Source organism: Leptosomus discolor, chromosome 27 (genome assembly GCF_034619465.1).
Source record: "Leptosomus discolor isolate bLepDis1 chromosome 27, bLepDis1.hap2, whole genome shotgun sequence".
NCBI classification, from domain to species: domain Eukaryota; kingdom Metazoa; phylum Chordata; class Aves; order Leptosomiformes; family Leptosomidae; genus Leptosomus; species Leptosomus discolor.
Window position 1 is genome coordinate 3,042,388 of NC_141417.1, and position 18,834 is coordinate 3,061,221.

At 51.7% G+C, this 18,834-nt stretch overlaps 1 protein-coding gene across 1 annotated transcript in view; it reads right to left on the minus strand.

Annotated features, from left to right (window-relative positions):
• The window catches only part of LOC147413513 (axonemal central pair apparatus protein HYDIN-like), a 69,187-nt gene that overhangs the window by 14,158 nt on the left and 36,195 nt on the right, over window positions 1-18,834 (minus strand). The window contains exons 11-18 of the mRNA XM_086478739.1: window positions 17,553-17,776; window positions 13,446-13,513; window positions 11,258-11,493; window positions 10,288-10,388; window positions 8,850-8,985; window positions 8,204-8,368; window positions 7,357-7,509; window positions 1,184-1,422 (exon numbers count right to left, since the gene is read on the minus strand). Coding sequence (XP_086334865.1) covers window positions 1,184-1,422; window positions 7,357-7,509; window positions 8,204-8,368; window positions 8,850-8,985; window positions 10,288-10,388; window positions 11,258-11,493; window positions 13,446-13,513; window positions 17,553-17,776 — 1,322 coding nt within the window. The remainder of the gene's footprint in view (window positions 1-1,183; window positions 1,423-7,356; window positions 7,510-8,203; window positions 8,369-8,849; window positions 8,986-10,287; window positions 10,389-11,257; window positions 11,494-13,445; window positions 13,514-17,552; window positions 17,777-18,834) is intronic.

Consider the following 18,834-nt stretch of genomic DNA (forward strand, 5'->3'; position numbering starts at 1 on the left):
CAACAGCGATGGCAACAACTCCAAACCGAGTATGCAGGCAAAGACATGAAGGGTGGCAGAAGACAACGACATGGATCCCATTGACATTGTCCCTTCTGTTGTGTAGCCAATTCGTGGCTGCGCAGAGCACAAGCACCACCCTCCCTGCAACGTCCCTGCTTACGTGGATGGCTTGTGGGTGCACATTTATCCCCCCCGCCCCAAATCTATCCTAAATGCTTAAGGTAGGATTAACCTCTCCTTTCTAGCCCAAAATTTCAGTATCTGAGCACTGTGGACCCTCTTTGCAGCCAGGGAAAGGAACAGACACTGAGAAGACCATTCTTCTCATCCCAACAGGTCTCCAACACAAGGCAAACAGCACTTTGAAAAGCCTTATTGTTCTCTCCTTTATAAGAACGTGCCCACCTTCAGACACAGGCATTAAGAGCAGGGAATCCCCTCCTTCGAGCTAAGCTCTTTCAATTAACACTCCCAATTTATCCCACCCAACCTCAGCGGGCTTCTCCCCCTCTCCCTTTCAGAGCTGCTCCTGCAGCCGCCTCGCCTGCCCGTGCCTCGGGCTGCTGCTGCGGAGCAGACAGCCAGGAAAGCTGCAGGAGAAACGAGGGAAGAGCGACTACGTCTGATAAAGAGCAGCCTGGCAGGGGGGCTGGAAAAGAGGAGTGAACTGAAGCATAATGCAGGGCAAAGAAATTCTGCTGCTCCTCCAGGACTGCTGGGCAGAAGGGAAACAAAACAGCACCATTCATTTAGCTGAGGGGTTGCTAACAAGCTACCGCCAAGGTTTGCTGTTGTGGCGAGACGACACTCCATAGCGAATGGAAAAGCAAGCAATGCTATTGCAAAGGGAAAGAGGTTTATACTTGTAATGTAGCGTTTTCCAGCCGGAGGCTTCTGGGACCTGCTGTTTTCCTCCAAATCTTTGTTTGGTAGAGTGAGAAAATAAATGGTTTCTAACTGGAGACAATGCAGTCACAATTGAGCAACTGCTTTCCATTTGGATGGCTTTTGAGGGTATCTAAGAACTTTCAAGTGGCCATAAAATGTCTCTAAAGGAATCCCCGGGGCTTCAGTGAAACAGTGCCAGGACCTTGAGCACTAAAGAACCAGCCTGAAGGACCACAGCCAAACTCCTCCTTGCTGAGCCCACGGGAGAAGTGGATGCTGAGAGATACCCTACCTGAAGTGAGGTCCCAAGTTGAGCTCCGGAGCAAATCGTTCGTCGGTGACGATCGTGGTGCCGATGCCAACAGCCCGGACAGGGATGACGTAGGTACAGCTGTTCTCGATGTACACGCTCACCTCATCCTCGAACTTCTCAGTGTCGTCCAAGTTTGCTATGACAGCCACAGACACCTCGGCCTCGGGGGGGATCACTCCTTTACTGGGCTCAATCCTCCAGCACGAGCATTTGCCAGACTGTAAGACAGGGCAAACACTAACTTAGGATGGAAACCAGGGAGCCTGGGGGAGGGCAGGAAAAGGAAAGACTAAAGATTCGAGGGTAAAAACCACAAAGGCTTAATTTCCCTAAATCTAAGCTACAGTGTCTGGAAACAGCAGCTATGCAGGAGCTTATACAACCTCTACTTTACCCTCCTTTAACAGACTCACTTCACTGACCCAGTTTTGCCCAAGCCAAGGGATGCTCATCCTCCAAGAAAGTTATTCCCCCTCCAGCCTCTCTTTTGGAGTGTGTGCCAAGAGAAGCTGCTTTCTCTCTCCTGGCTTCCCGACAACAGCGGCCACATTTGGAAAATTCAGCTCTAAGTGGTTACAGCAGGGCAGTAAAGCCGTAAGCACAAAGAAAACTGCAAGACATGTTCTGTGGACATGACCCCAGCTTCCCAAACACTCTCCTCCTCTTGTTTCTCTTGCACCTCCCTCTACAAATGGGGCAATAAGGGTGCTGGACCCCCAGCCCATCTAAAACCACAGTCACAGGGAGCAAGCTTGCTCGCAGAAGAGAAGCTGCATGCAATGCTCCCTGTCCAGCATGGAATGCACTGGGGTGTAGATGTACGCCTTCCAAGTGTCCATCACTGTGTTGGTGGTACCTGCACCCCACAGTTGAGTGCTGGGTTTGGGACGACAGGCACTACTCACCCACACCTCTGCAGTATTGTAACAGAATGGGGTTTTCCTTTTTTTTTCTTTTTTAAATAGAAACCAACACTGTGCTTGGAGGCCTGACACAAGCCAAGCAAGGCTAGATCCAGGTGAAGTCCGCTCGAGTTTCCATCTGTCAGGCTGGCAGCACTGAGCTTTAACAGGCCACCAGCCAGCCCGGGGGAGAGAAGCGTCAGAAAACCAAGCAGCACTCCAATGTCACGGGAAGCATTTTAAATAACCCCCTCAGAACGACCTCTGCTAACAAGGGCAAGACGAGCTGGAGGCCAGGGAAGCAACAACCTGGTGAGCACTCAGGGTCCCCACAGTGTGTGTAGGTGCCTGAGCTACGGCATCTCCTTAGGCTGGCTGTGCCCAGCACGGAGAGCAGGTCAGGTTTGCACGCCTGCATCCCAGGATGGAGCACGCCAAAGGCATCAAAAGGATTCAGGCGCTGGCAAAACTAATAAACTCAGCTCCGTTTAATTTCTCCTCTAGAGCTGCAAAAGAAAGTCTTAGGTAAGAATGGGAGGGAGTAAGGTGGTTGGCACAGGGTGAACACTCACTGACCACACAGGATCCCACCAACCCTCTTCTGCTGTCGCTGCATCCTGCCCGTAGCTGATCGCCAGGCCTCGGAGGCAGCCACTGCGCTGCCATCGGCCCAGGGCCACCCAGCCAACACGTTCCTACCGAGCCGCTGGGCGGGAGGTTCTCACTGACATCAATGTACAACTCTTCCTCTGATTCAGGCTGGCACAGGGTAGCTCGCTTGAAAAGGAGACCTGGCAGCTCTGCTCCAGAGGTGAAGCTGCAAGTCTGCTCTCTGACAAAGCTCATTTATCAAAGCTTGGCCACAAGCTGGGCAGTAAATTGTACCCAAGAAGCTATTACTGAGGAATAATGACAGGCTGTCTCGATGGAGCCAGACTCTGAACCTCCCAGAGTGGCCCAGCGCAGACCCAGCAGGCCCTGCCAGGCCAACAGCCCGCTCCGGAGGAGCACCATTTGCATCGTGTCCTCATTCTTTCAGGTAGCATTTGGTGTGGGTCCAAGGGGCAGCACAGGGCATCACTGAACAGGAGAGCTGCCAGGACCAAAAGGCTCTGCCGGGCTAGATTCACTTGGATTTCTAGGTCAGCTTCTGCCTACACCCATCCAGGCTGTGTCCCAGAGACAAGAAGTCTCTCAGGGTCACACTAAAAAAATTCCTCCACTTTGAAGACCACGCTCTAACTTCTGATAACATCCCTGCTACTTGCTTATCCTTGAATGCTCCGGAAAATGATGCAATAGCTGTAGGCACTGGGTAGACAAAGACGGTGGCTATTTTTGCCCCTGTAGGGGCTTGCACTACTGGACATCAGAGTCCCTGAGTTCTAGGCAAGCGTTGGGATCAATCACTCAAACAAGAAGTTCAATGCTGAGATCATTAGCTTCTCCCAGGCCAGATTTCCAGTGTGAAGAAGAGCTGCCAACATTTGGTTATAACCAGCGTGCATCTGAGAGATGGCTGGATGGCTGCCCTGAGGGACGACTGAGGAGCCACCGCACTCAGATCTCCGGAAGCTACTGCAGCCCCGTTCGTTAAAGGGATCCCGTCATTCTGGCCTTGCGCAAGTGAACGAGGAAGCAGAACTCAATATCAAAAATGCAGCTGTGCTTTACCAAGGCCCAGCTCTAGCAAGACAGCATTCGCACCTCGTCAGGCTGACCCGTCGCTCCTCGCAGAGGTTGCACACGAAGGGGAAATAAAGCCCCCTCCTACCTCAGCTGTGCACAGAGCCTTGTCCCAGCTGTCTGTCCCAGCAGGCCCAAGGTGGGGGACCTCGCGTTCTTCCTTTCAAAGCTACTCTTTACCACACAGGCTGCCAGTGACAGAAGACAGCCCAAAAGTACCCCAAGCCCCAAGAGGAGGTGGAGATCAGAGCCTGAGGCTGGCTAGATGCTCCCACCAACAACCAGCCTCCTCCTGGCACCTCAGCACCAGCATCTCCCTGGCAAAAGCACAGGCACCACTTTGGTTTAGCCTCTGCCCCAGAGCACCAGCAAGGGGATGTTCTACTGAAATCAAGAGACATGGCCTCTAAAGCCAGCAGAAAAGACAAAAATTGAAGCGTGGCACTCGCTGCCACTGACAGCGGAGCCTAATTTGTCACGCTCGGTTCAGCTAATAGACTGCCGAGTGAGGTGACGAGGCTTGTCTCCGTTTGTGTCCCCTGCCCATAGCTCACCCCTCCAGATCCCATCTGTTCTCCCCGTTGGGCTGGGGAGACCAGTGCCACCACTCTGCACATCGGGGTTCTCCAGCCAGGACACAGCTTGGCCGGCTGCGGCCAAGCACAACGGTTAATAATCAAACTCCTCCTGCTTTTCCTCTGGGAAAAGCACTTAGTGGAGTCACTCTTGCTTGCAGGAGCCTAATTGCCTTGAAGACTTCTGCCCTTCTTCAGTTCAGCTGGCCAGCGGGTGCAGCACAATACGACAAGTTTAGTTGCCCTAGACAAGCAGAATAACAATTTCTTCCCTTACTGAAATACAGCAATTTTGAAAGGGCATGAGCAGCTCCTGCATGTTGACCTACTCCTCCAGACTTTTCTACCCAAGAAAAAACCAAATCCTCCCCTTGCTGGATCCAGACGATTCTCTAAAGGGGCTGCCTGGCAGCTGGGAAAGCAACCTGACAAGGACAAGCACATCAGACACAGGATTCAGAGGATGACATGGGATGACACACTGGTCCCAAGGGTCGCAGACCCGCAGACACCCTGGCAAGCAGGGATAAGCCAACAGAGGCCTCAGGTATCAAGTCCTTCAAACTCCTCTTCAAACCCAAAAAGCCCCATCTCAGCACACAGCTTTGGAGGTTCCTTACTTATTTCCTTCTGGTGGCAGAGATGCTCAGTGCTGCTCCCTGCAACTCGTCCAACAGAGAGGACAGGGGGATGGGAAAGCCTGTGCACGAGGGGTACTCCAGGTAATCCCATGTTGCTATCCCAAACTGAAGGTACCCACCAAAACCATCTCTGCTTGCTCGGATAATGCTCTTTTCTCCCATAAATTTCTCCCAGCAATTTGCACATGACGGTTAAGGATACCACCAAGGTGGCAGCGTGGCCATCTGCATTCCAGCATTTGCCTTTGGACAAGACACCAGCCTTTCACTTGCCCTGTTGCTGCCCCTTCATTTAATCTCCCTCAGTTTGTCGAGCTGCCAGTCAGTGTGCTGTAACATTGCTGATCCAACAGCACTGTGAAAATTTCAGTCAACAGCTCTTTCTTTCCAGCAGGGACCGTGATCTCTAAGCCTGACTGCAAACAGCCACGGTTTTGAGATGAGCCATCAAACGGGAGCTGGGGAAATCCCAGCTCACCGTCCTGCAGTGATCTCCAAGCAGGAAATCAAAGCAGAGGCTTTGGCATCTTAGAGAGCACAAGACTTGGGTTCAGGGCACAAGTGAACGAAGGATGCCCAAGCCACCCACCAGCTAGGCTAAGGGGCAGCCGGAGCCAGTTCTGCTCTCGGATGTACGTGTGCAAGTCACCCTGACACCCCACTGCATCTCAAATTTGAGTTCTAAAATTATCCAGTCCTCTCTTCTGTCCATCAAGAAACTGCCAGGCAGCCTAAGGCAGCAGCAAAAGGGCAAAACTTCAACTGAGGCACCAAAACAGCACCAAAGCAGGCAGCTGCTGAGGGCAGGGGAGCAGCTGGAGCACACCTCACCTCCACAGTGCTGCTCCTGCCCGGCAGGCTCAGCATCACCGTGCTGAGGAGTCTGAAGGGCCCTCGTTGAAACAACTCATCGAGCAGGTTCTCTGGACCTGCCTGCTTGAACATCTCCATGATAGCAGCAGCTGTCCTGAGAAGCTGAGATGCTCACCAGGGGGTAACTCAACCCTGGGGAGTCAGCAGCGGGGACTATGGAGCAGCAGAGCCCATCTCACTGCAGGGAAAGAAACCATCCCCGAACCACTCATATTATTGTTCTGCTTGTTGATTAGGCACAATATTGGCAGGGATTGCAGTGAAGCAGGATAGGATTTATTGCTCAGTCCCATACAATAGGGCCCTGAGGCAATGGAGAGGCACATCTACCCCTGCCAGCCCCCCCCGGGTCCACTGCAAGCTGCCCAGGGGAGGGAGGGAAGGCATCACCCCGGGACAGCAGTACCTCAACAGCTCTGCCTGTCAGTGCCTGGTACAAGCATGCAAAACTCAGCATTTATACACCAGCACCACCCATCCGAGGTGGCCTGCTCTCTGCAGAGATGGAAAGTGCATTTTCAGTGTGGAGTCAAAGAAAGCTGCCCTGGGAATCCCCCACTTGGAGGTTACATTTATCCCCCAAACAGCTGGAAAAGCAGCAAGAGGGAAATTCAGCCCCTTCCTCCTTGGCCCAGGAGGCTGAGCCTGGACTCTCACACACTGCCTGGTGCTTTATCCACAGACACAGCCAAGCCTGCCGTGCCAGGGCTGGGTTTACCAGCTCCACAAGTCCAACCCACCTAGCATGGAGAACAAACCTCTTCCGAGCCCCTCACAGCAGGGAGCACATCCCACCCAGCCTCAGCACACGAGCCCTTCCTGGTGGCAGCAGCCTTGCTCTCCCTGCCAGGGGAGCAACCCAATCTCTTTCTGCTAGGCAGCTTGGCACACGAGGCAGCCTCCAGGAATTAAACAGCCTTTTTCTGCAGCCGGTCTCCAGAGAGGCTCTGCCACATGACGGAGTCCGCAGGCTGAAAGTACACAACCTTGAAAGTGTATTTTTCTGCAACAACCCAGCTGGTTTGACCCCCAGTAGGTGTGAAACTCGCCTCGCCAGGAGCAGTTTGAGGACAGACCTCACACCCTCGTTTCTACCATTAACAGCAGTTTGACACAAAGTGAATGCAGATGCAAGAGGCAAACCGTAGGGAAATCCGTGCTCTTTCAGGAGCAAAAGGGCACAGGGTGCTCTTGAGCTCAGAGCTCCAAACCCCACGACTCTCACAGCTAAATACCTTCCACAAAATAAAGGCAGAACTTGTAAAAATGATCCAGACTCATTTCTGCTCAAAAATCTATGCAAACTCTACTTAACTGAGGGGTGCCCCAGCTAAAGCTGCCCCCAGAGCCAGGCTCCTCGTGCCGCATTGCGACGGAATAGCTTGCCTTCTCTCTCAGACAGCAATATGGAAACGTTGCATGTAAAAATCAAGTCACAGTCCTTTTCATTGGAAAATAGCCCCACAGCTACTTACCATCTCTGCCCGGAAGGACGCAGGGATGACAGTCTGATTGGAGAGGCAGAGAGCTCGAGAAGCATCTTGTAGAACTTGGATATTGCCGAAATTTATCTTACTCGGCTGCACGTAGACAACCGGTCCTTCTCCAATGCTCACTAGATGGATTTTCTGCTCCAAGATGCAGGTAGGAAAGATAAAAAAAAACAACAGCAAAAGTTTAAAAAGACTAGACAGCTCTAAGGGTACTCCTAGGCTGGGGATAACTACATCTGTTTGGAGTTTTCAGTGTTGTAAGACTGAAACAGAAAGCCTGGAGCAAGTGTGGAAGCCGGAGTGATCCCATCTGAAAGTCACAAGCTCCCGCTACCAGAGGATAAAGAAACCCTGTTCCCCACGCTGCCGTCTTCACACCTCTTCCACACTGTTACCTTCAGGAAAGCTCAAATCCAGCCTTGCACAAAACATCCCCTCAGCATGGTTTCTTACACAGCGCTTGCTTTAGCGGCATTCGGGGAGGTCCCTGGGCGCTCCCGAACAAAAGCCCCAACGAAGCAGCAGTCACTGTTCATCTAATGACACAGCAGAGTACGAGACCCAGGGACTGTGCTGGGTTTCAGACTGGGCTTCTTATGGCATCTCCCATATCCATCATTACATGCTGTATCGGACACGTAGATCACCACCGAAGAGGATACCATCCTTCCTCTTCTCTAGGCATTAGCTGTTGCTTACGCCATGAATCCCTCCTCTTCTCGCCCACACCAGCCATATCAAGCTCTTGTTTTCCCTGGAAGAAGCCCTCTACACTTCATGCCCCACCAAGATGAGTCGCACAAAGGCACACTTCTCCCCTCGCACTCACCAGTGGGGATCTTTCACTCCCAAACACCGCGATACGAGCGATGGTGTCCTGCTTCCCCATCACCTGGGCTTCCAGTGTGAACGGGACCTCCACCGAGCTGTGAGGCTGGATGATCCCACACGGCACAGGGCTGTAGTACCGCACAGCAGCGTCCTCCTTGCGTTTCTGCAAGGGACAGAAGCAAATGCCACTTCAGAGGGACCTTTGAGGAAACTTTAAACTCCTTAACATCTACCGTATTGGCAACTCACACACATTTTTAAAAATCCCTAGGAGAAACGCAGAAAGGCACAACACAACATGCAAGACTTGCATGGGCTTAGCACCCTCAGGGTGTTCAAAAGCTGCTGCATCCACAAACACCCACTCCTGTGCCGGCAGCCTCCTCGCAGCAGCTTTTCACAACCCTCTAAGTTCTCCTGCATGAAAGCATCCCAAAGACCAGAATATCAACTGCTTCCTAAAGTTTATATTCAGGTAGGCTCCTCTTTAACTGCTTCCTAAAGATTATACTCAGGTAGGTTCCTGTTCTCAGCAAACCTTTAGGTTTGAATTTCAACTAGCAAGGTCTTATCCAAATCACTTTTTTTTCCTTAATAAACCCCTCGATAACATTTGAGGGCAGGAGGCGGACGCGATGCCAAACCTGAGGAAGAACCCTGTAGCAGCCTGGAAGATCGCTGTCGTTGACAAGGGTCAGCGTCTGCTGGCAAGGGAATTTCAGTAGGCACTGTTCAAACGTCACGACGGGGATGAGCGCTCGCAGCAGAGGCACCACGCATCTAGGCAAAGAGATGGCCGAAAGGGAATTGGACACACTGAGAGAATGTAGAATGTTCACTCCCCAGACAGCGTGAAACGGAGCCTAACACATTTGTCACTGTCAAATAGACCTTTAATACCCCTACAGTGATAGGGTCATATCCTGTATGGATATATCCATAAATCACCTTTGACTTGTTTTTACTCAACAACCTCTTGTAAAGGAGAGGCAAACCCTGAGACTCAGCATCACAGAGGCTGCCAAGGGCCCAGGCAGAGCACGGTGCCCTGTCCCAGAGCTGTCCAACCAGCTCTGCCCCTCCTCTGCCCTAGGAAGCTTGCAAGGACCCTCCCAACGGTCCCAGCAAGGCACGAGCTCTGGAGGAGCCTTCCCACCGAGGACCACGGCTCACCAAGACTCAAGGAACCAAGACTCCAGTAAAAAGACTCCCTCCTCTCCCACACCACTGTTGCCCTGTCTGAAAACTCAGCCATTTGCCCCAGAGATGGAGGGCACAGGCCACCACCTGCCTCGTGCAGCGGGTGATCATTCTCTCCCAGCTCCTACAGCTACCTTGGCCCTTCACCCCCACGGGTCCGTGCGCTGTCTCTGCCCACTTGCTCTTCTTTTACAAAACTGCAGCCCAGGCGCTGACTGGATGACTCTGCCTGGACGAGGGAACAGCACCAGGGAACTGCACCCCTCTTGTCATTAAACTGACACCCACTGCAGCCCAACAGGACTGAGTCTGGCTGCAGCAAGAACAACTTTTGGCTGAAGTCTGAGAACATTGATGCTCAAAAGAAACCTGAGCTCACTCACCTTCCACATCAAGGACTGCTTTCCCCTTCACAAGATCTTGCCTTTGTTTTTCCCTCACCAGTCCTACCCTAAGCCCCTTTCCCATTTGCATGTGTCTTCACCAACCGAACCAGACACCAGCTTTCAGCAGGCTGCTCGCTGCGTCCCAAACAAATGTTGTATTTCGGTCGCAGCCCAGCACAAGCCCACCACTTGCAGGGAGGAGAGGTGGCCCTCTGGAAATTTGTTACACCTCAAGCACCAAAACCAAGGCCAATAATGAGTATAATTACTGTTCCCTCTCAAAAAAGGCTCAGGGCCGTGCCTGTCCGCTGAGCACGGGTGCTTCTCCACACGGGCTGCTTTCAAAGCCCTGCTGTCCTCGTAGCCAGCTGGGCAGAACTCGCTCATTGAGCAACACTTCTCATTTGGAGCTGGAGCCAACAAACCAGGTGCGAGGCAACGTGCTGGTGATGGGTGCACAAGGAGAGACGAGGAGCTGCAAGGAAAGCGCTGATACCTGGCTGTGAGGAGCAGCGCCGACACCTCCTTGCCCACACCATCCACGTCCACCACCAGTGCCAGCTCGTAGCTCCTCACCGTGTTGGAGCACAGGGTGACCTGGTGGAAGAGAAGAGCATCAAACACTTCATGACTCCCAAAAGCCATTATCCAAGGGTGGTGCCCTCCGGTTCTTGTTCCATGGTAAGGAAAGGGACAATTTTGCCTTAATTCTGCTGCTGGCCCACGGGTAGAACACTGCCTCTGGGAGGAACAAAAGGCTTCTGACAACATCTGCTTTGTTAAATACACCTTGCAGTTAGCAGGACACATGTAGGGCAAATTAAAGCACAATTAGACTAATGCTCTACCCACCACCGTATTAAAATCAAGGGACTAATTTTTAATCTCAACTACAACAGCAAAAATCCAGGGGAAATCTGTTGACTTTAACAGAATGAGTTCAGCTTTACAGCGGGAAGCAGAGGGCAAAATGGCGCCCAGCAAAAGACCACAAACAGCGTGACAACACAGAAGATGTGCCACTCATGGCTGCCAGAGCTTTTGTAGTATCCGTTGGAGATGGCCGCGGTGAACACAACTCATTCTGCATAACAGGAGAGGAGAAATAAGATCGGGAAGAAAAGCAAACTGCTTTATACAGTGACATCTCTCTTTTTAACAGCCACCTTCTGTCCTCATCCTTCCTCTGCCCACTCTAAATCAAAGAAATCGCTCCAAGCAGCTCTCAAACACATGAATGGCTTCTGTACTTGAACACATGGTACATGGTCTTCAGCTTACGGTTTTGGAAACAGAACGTTTCTCCTTCAGAAAAGCCCCCCAGTAACCCAGCTAACAAAAGCCCAACGCTACTGCAGGGATCTCACTCTGTTATGCTCCAAGCCAGCATCACCAAAGCCCTCCCATACATCCGTGAAGCTTCAGCTCCACCTGCTGAAGCACGTAGGGTTGGACTCTTCCCCTACCTGGATATCCAGGTGTCCCTGGGAGCGGAGGGTCCCTCTGCAGGGCGTTATGGTAAATTCCGTCGGCTTGACGTGACTTTGGGCTCCTTTTCTCCAGGATGACCGAGTGTTGTCCGCCACCTGAACAAAACTGCTGACACTGGGCTCTCCCGAGCCATCCCCAGGAATGCGAAGGTTGAAGGTCAGGGGCACCAAGGACTTGTTAGTAAGGCGACATGACAGGGTACAAGGAAAACCTGGGAAAACAACACAAATATGAATTTATCTGCCAGTTATCCCATGATTCCTCATACGAATATTCTCTTATGCTCAAACTGCACTTGGAGTTCAGCTCTTTTTGATCTGAATTACAGCTGATGGAGAAGCTAAGCGAGGAACTGGTTGTCACTTAAGTTCCCTCTTACGCTGATCACGGATTGCTTCCTTGGAAACGCCCACTCTTAGCGATGCTGAACACCAGTTTTTCTCTCTCTAACTGTGAGGAGCACTCTCACCAAAACTAGTACTAGTTGTTTCTCACGGAGGAGTCTGCATCCAGACAGACTATTTCTTCTGAAAATTCAACCCATAACATTCCCTGTTAACTCCACAAACACTCCTCCCACAGTTTTCAATGTATAAAAGGAGTGGATTGTCATCGAGGAGAAGCTACAGTAAGAGAAAGGAAGGATGAAATTGGGAACTACAGCATGATGCAAAGCAATCTGAGGCAGCTTCTCTAGGCAGGATCCTTAGGGCACCTCCTGGTTTGGAGCAACCAGACTGAGCACGTGACAACTCACAGCCCCTTCCCTGGAGGCAAACCTGATACTTGCTGAGCCATTAGCAGGAACCACATCTCACCTCACCTGACAAATGGGGACACCACCCCCACGCTGCACGCTGGCTTTGACTACTGCCTGCAAAGGTTTGCGGCACTTTAGCTTTGACACTCGCTTTCGATAATGGAAAACCAGGGATACAACCACACCTGGTGGGGATGTCCTGCAGAGACAGGACATCAGCCCTCAGCCTGCTCTGGAGCGGACATCTGGCTTGGCTGGCGAGGAGGAGACGCCTGCCACCGCCTGCTTACCAACAGTTATTTGAATGCAATGCGAGGGAAAACCATCTACAGGAGGTAGTTTCTCCATGTGCCTACAGCTGGTAGATTCTCCATGCCCAACAGTGACCATGGCCACCTCCAGCGATCACTCCAGCAGAGAGGCAGGAGGTGCACAGAAAGGACAAACACAGACTTCACAACCCCGAACAGAACTGAAGCCGCCAGATGCAGACAACTGTCAGCAGCACAGTTAAAAAGCAAAAATACAACAGCTGCCTTCCGCGGCAAAGGCCTTATTAATGAAATCAGATTAAGGAGGAAGAATCTCCTATTGCACAACCCTATTTCTGGTGCGTTGGGGTTTTATGTATTCAAAAGGAAACAAAGAAGTGGCAGAGTGGTGATGGAGAGGGGAGGAAGCAGCTCAGGAAAGGTAATGAGTTTTCTTAAACAGTCCCTGAACAGCATGAAAACACAGGGGCATCCTGGGGGCAGAATGATAATGGCCCTTCAATCATTCCACAGCTGATTTCACATTGAAGCTTCGGATCATCTCAGTAAAAAGCCTTTTGTGAGACTGAGATGGAGAACCAGAATCTGCATTTCAAAGGAGACGCTCAGCCACGGGCTCTGTCAGCAGAGCTGGGCTTTCGGTGGGGAAGGAGGAGCCCACATCTCTGAGGAGGTCAGTGCCTGGTGCAGAGCTATTGCTCGGGCAGATTACCTGGTAGGTGATAAGGAGGTGTCCTCACAGCACTAATTAGCTTCTCACACTAAAGGTCAGGTGGGTCAATGGTGTCCTTGCCTTGCAACAGGAACATTTACCCAGAGCAGCCACAGGCCAGTATGCAGTTTGAACTCCCTTTGGGGACGAGGACCTTCACAGTCATTCTGCTGCCAAGGACTGGGGGGTTGGGGCTGAACAAACTCTGAGGGACAGCAGAAAATACCGACTTCCTATTCCTTTGGTCCTATTTGATCTCATGATGGCAAAATACCGCCTAAGCAAGCAGCAGCCCTGGTTTTAAACCCCTGAAGGCTGCTATGGAGGGACACAAGTGACAGATGCTCAAGTGTTAAAGTGCTCCAGTTTGGTCATGCAGAGACCTCTCAACCTGTGGTCCAAGCCCAGGGCACACTCACCAAAGGAGACGTCACCGAAGTGGAGGGAAGGCACGTTGAAATGGAAAATCGGTCCGACGACACAGCCCCTGTGAGGACAAAGACAGGCAGAGGAGGCACTCGCTTGGTTAAAGAGAATCGCAAAGTGCTCGGCCTTCGTTACAGCTCCCACAGAGAACAGCGGGTCTCAGAACCACAGAGGGTTTCACATCAGCCCGTCACCCTCGTGCTCAGCACAGCCTCCGTGTGCACAGGAGGCAGCCAAAGCGGTCAGCAGCTGAGAGCTGCTGGTGGGGCTTAGGGCACCGTGTCAGGCAGGGTATGCCCCCAAGTTGCTGCTGGCCCAATGAAGGACCCTGAACAAGGGATGGCTCTGTGCCTCAGTTTCCCCACCTAGAATGAAATGGACACAAAAGTGGACTCATTGTAACCAGCCTTCCCAGCCACAGGTTCCCTGCTTGGCTATTCCTCAGCTGCAACTGGTGTTTCCACGGAGTACATGAACACTTAGAAGATCTTGAGCCACACAACCATTATGCATGCAGGATTTTGAGGCATGAATCCAAGGGAGCCCCAAACATCTATTGACAAGAGCAGCAACAGTTCTACACAGCGAAGACCTGAATCTTGGAGGAAAGTATCAGCTTGTCACCAATGCACCAGCTGACACATCCAAGCACAACATGTCTTAAACCACTGAACGTGGGCGTCCTGAACGCACTACACTGTCTCACCTGTCCTTAAATTCAGCAGGCAGGCTCCAAACTCCAAAACCCACTAACATCCACTGAAATCAGCACCCGAAGCTGTATAACGTTCATTAATTTATTTCATGGTTGATGCTAATCAATGTCATCTCTGCCTCTTAGCTAAAAATCAAGGAGCACAGTGGACTGTGCCTTCTCCTTTTATCCACAGGCCTGCCACTGGCTCTGTTCTGCACATGAACAGAGCCCAGTGTCCCGCAGGAGGGACCTGCGGTCATCTGTGGTGTCCCATTTCCAGCATCTCTTTCTAAGCACCAAAGAAACAAGCATTCAGGACCTTGTCAGGCTGGTTTCCAAGTCAAGACTAATCACCTACAGGTTGGGCATCTTCTGATTGCATAGTCCAAAAGCACTCCAAAACTGACTTTCAGGACTTTCAATCCCACGCTAATTCTCGATTTGTGGAGCTGAATCCGTTCCTGAGAATATCAGGTAGCAAATCCCTGCTGCTGCTCAAGTTCCCTCTCCAAGGACATCACCTGATCAGACTTCACCTCCCAAGCCCCAACAGCTGAATTTGGGCAGAGCAAAGGGAGCAGACATGGTTTCCCTCACAGCGCTTGCCAGGAAACGATGGAAAACTACCTCCACACCAACCACAACTGGGGATCACACTGGGCAACTGCCAAGGATGAGCCTTGCCAGCCAAGTGGGGAAATGACTGCCATTTCTGCTGAGCGCTCCGTACCTGTGCTCAAGTCAGTTAGACCTGAATGGCTGCCCAGAGGCTCAGGCAAGGAGCCAGCCCAGAGCTCTGTGCACCACAGCTGGTAACAGAACAGCTCGCAAGAAAAGGGGGGGAAAGACAGTGGGTTTGGCAACAGTGGTCTTTTACAGTAGCATTAAATAATGCATTTGTGAAGGGAGATCAAGGTCCTTGCAGAGCAGGAAGGACAACACAAGGTGGGAGAGGAACCACGTGAACTCTCATCCCCGTTCCTTCCTTTGCAGCCCAGTGTCCCACCAGCCAGCTCGCCTCCGTTCAAAAGAACTGGGAGTTTTTCTCCGTGGAGAACTAAATCCAGTGCACAAAAGCTCCTGAAGGGGGAGGCTCAGCTTGACCTGGTGGGTGGACATCTCAACGGCATTTGAAAACAAACAGCTTGAGTTGGGGGGCTGGAGAATCCTTGTTCACCGAGAGGTAAGGTCTGCCCTGAGCCCGGGGTGGTGCTGGCAGAACAGGGCAGAGAGTGGCCGCAGAGAAGGGGAGGAGATGCTGGGCACTGGGAGCCAGGGCATCAGCAGGGAAAAAAGGACCACTTCATTGGGTTGTGGGGAAGCCAAAAGACAGCTGCCCCACTGACAAGCTCTTTCCTTCCCCAGGAGCAAGGCCATGGCGGGGCAGAGGCAGTGGGCACTGTCCTAGCAATACTGGGTTCTACCCACGATAAGCACGGCTTTACAAGTGAAACCTGCCTTGCTCAAGGAGAGAGCTGCTTATGCAGTAACATCCCATAACCGATCTGCAGGAGGGACAGAGGAGAATCAATTATTTGATTGTGAAATGTTCCCTCTCCATTTCCAAAAAAAGCAGCACTTCCCCTCCAGACACAAAGCCAACATAACCGTTTCTCTACTGAGGCCAACAGACCTACTCACCCCTCTTCTCTTGCAAAGTAATAACCTTTTTGTTCCTTTTTATTCATTCCCCTTACTTTATTGGTAAAATCAACTGCAGATTCCTTTCATTTCTTTACTACCTTGATCTGGTGCCTCCCAACAGCAGCAGCCCAGGAGCACCCAGCACCAGCTTTCCTGCCTACACCACGATATCCCACCAGCCCATGAGGAAGACCAGCTGGGACAAGTTCGCATGCTGCTGTGGTCCCGAGAAGTGAGCTCTACCTCTCCTGTCATCAGGTCTTTGGGTTTTTTTCCCCTCTCCCCTTTGCTCAGTGAAGATTCTCTTTTGCAATGGCACCAGCCCCTGGGATGGTGCCCAAGTCCTTGTGACAGTACTTGCTGCAGAGCTCCCCATCTCCTGCATCAGCACTCTTCTGGCTGCAGAAAGGAGGTACCGTAGCACTCGCTGCACAAGAGCCAGGAGGACAGCTTGTCCCAACACATCAGCAGAAGAGATGATGTTGAGGCTGCCGCTACCCATTGTGTAGGGATTATTAACAGAGGATTTTAAAACCCCTGCTTCTGGCTGCAGAATCACCCAGGCTGGCCCATCTCCAAAGCCGCGTTGGCCTTGCTGTGTGTTCAGGTGGGACATCCTGGACCATCTACTGCCCAAAGCCATCACACTGTCTGCCGTGGCCCAAGGGGGAACGAGCTACCCGTAGGAAGGAGTCACCCCAGCTCCTGGGTACCCAGGCTGGGCAGCCTTTCCTCTATAGCCTCCACTCAAACTTTTTTCCAGCGTGGGTGGTCACTTAAAGCCCCGGGGTCCTCACACAGAGATATCAAAGGGTCACAAAAGGAACCTGCTGCTGCCAAATTCTGTGCAAACAATGTCCTGGAAAGTCAGAGCCACCCTGGCTCAACCGTGAAGGCAAAGCTGCTTCCCAGAGGAACCCAAGACTTTGAAAGTCAAACTGGGTCTTGCGAGCACAGGAAGCACGGTCATAGCTGGCCAGCGGGTCGAGGAAGGTGATTCTCCCCTCTACCTCACGCTGGTGAGCCCCCACCTACAGTGCTGCGTCCAGCTCTGGAGTCCTCAGCACAGGAGAGACATGGACTGTTGGAGCGAGTCCAGAGGAGGCCACAAAAATGATCAGAGGGCTGGAACACCTCTCCTATGAGGCCAGGCTGAGAGAGTTGGGGTTGTTCAGCCTGGAGGAGAGAAGGCTCTGAGATGACCTTATTGCGGCCTAATGGTACTTCAAGGGGGCTTATAAGAAAGATGGGCACAGACTTTTTAGCACTGTCTGCAGTGACAGGACAAGGGACAACAGTTTTAAACTGAAAGAGGGAGATTTAGACTGGTTGTAAGGAAGACATTTTTTATACTGAGGGTGGTGAAACACTGGCACAGGCTGCCCAGAGAGGGGGCAGAAGCCCCATCCCTGGAGACATCCAAGGTCAGGCTGGACGGGGCTCTGAGCAACCTGATGCAGCTAAAGATGTCCCTGCCTGCTGCAGGGGGGTTGGACTAGACGACTGCTAAAGGTCCCTTCCAACCCAGACCAGGCTATGATTTCCTCTCACATTTACACTGCATTTGCTGTTGCACTTGCAAGGTTCAAACTGAGTCATGGTTAAACAGTCTTGGCTCTTGGTGTGGGGACGCTAGGGTCAGAGCCAAGACTCAGACAACATCGTTCTTCTCTGCTCCATCAGAAAATGAGGTATGAGGGAGATGGTTACCCAGAGATAGCTGCAGAGGTGCCCACCGAGCTCCCATAACCCTCCTCACCTGATAGTCAAGGTCACAGGCTCAGGGCTTCCATCCACACTGAACCTGAATTCTTCCGTGAACTGCCCCAGGATGGTGGAGCTGAAGGAGATCTGGATGACCTGGAGCCCGTCTGGCAAAACGGTGCCCTCCCGGGGCAGGAAGGTGAAGCAGGAGCCCGAAGCTGTAGCTGGAGGGACCAAGCTGAAGGAAGCGTCGATGAGTCCTTTGTTAAACAGGATCGCCTGCAGCAGCCAGAAGACAAAGTGGGCACACGTAAGGAACCTGCCTTTCTTACTGACTTGTCTTCTGGTTAAACAACGATCATCTGTAAAAGGCAGAGGATGCCGCGTGCTGCTGCTCGGCAGAAGGCAAAGAAAATACAGCAGAGCAGGCCAAGTTCTGCTTTGGGGTTTTTTCACGCAAAGCGGTGATGACTTCACAGAAACAGTCACCCTGGGGTCGTTCCGCTGACGCAGAGCAGTCCCCTCGCAGCTGCAGTGCAGAGGACCTGCTCAGCATCACCAGGTTCATTCAGACCCGTCCCTAAGAGCAAGGGTGGGCGGTTGCAGCATTACCAGGGAATCACCACACAACTGCTCCTGCTCCAGACGAGTCTGATCCTGCCAAGGGCAGAACATGTTCAGCTTCCATTGCAGCCGACAAGTTGATGGCATGTAGAAGACACCTCAGGACAGCACTAGAACTTCAGAAGCACCCCCCAACTCTGCTATGGTATATAATTTGAGTTTCTTTTATTTTTTCTTTAATGTGATAGTTCCTTAGTCTTTGCTCAACCAGACACGTCAAGAAAGGATGAGAGTGAGGTGCATGGCAGCTCCGCCTACTCTAAAGAATGTCTCTTTCCTAAACATTCACAGCAATCATTTACAAATTCACCATTATTTAGAAGAAAAGGCAAATTCGGACCCAAGACATATTTTGTTGAACTCTTGAGAGATCCACTACCTCAAACAAGTAGCTCTGCTTTGGGTAGGCTGCAAAGTTTTGCAGGGTGAAATCCTGCCACTTCCACAGACTTGTCTCTCCGCTTTGGATTTCACATCACTCGAACTCCGCAATGGTAACTCGAAAACTACTCTCTCCTCTCACGTGTTCTACACCTTAGTTACAAACGGCACTTAGGGATCCTATGCTGAGCTGAGGTTTACCTCCAGCCTCGCTGCTTAGGACAGCACTAACGGTATCATTACTTAGTCACTTTTTCTCAAGTAATGAAAATAATAAATTGATCGAGAGAGACTCAATGAAGTATCAGCATTACAAATGCATAGAGTGCACA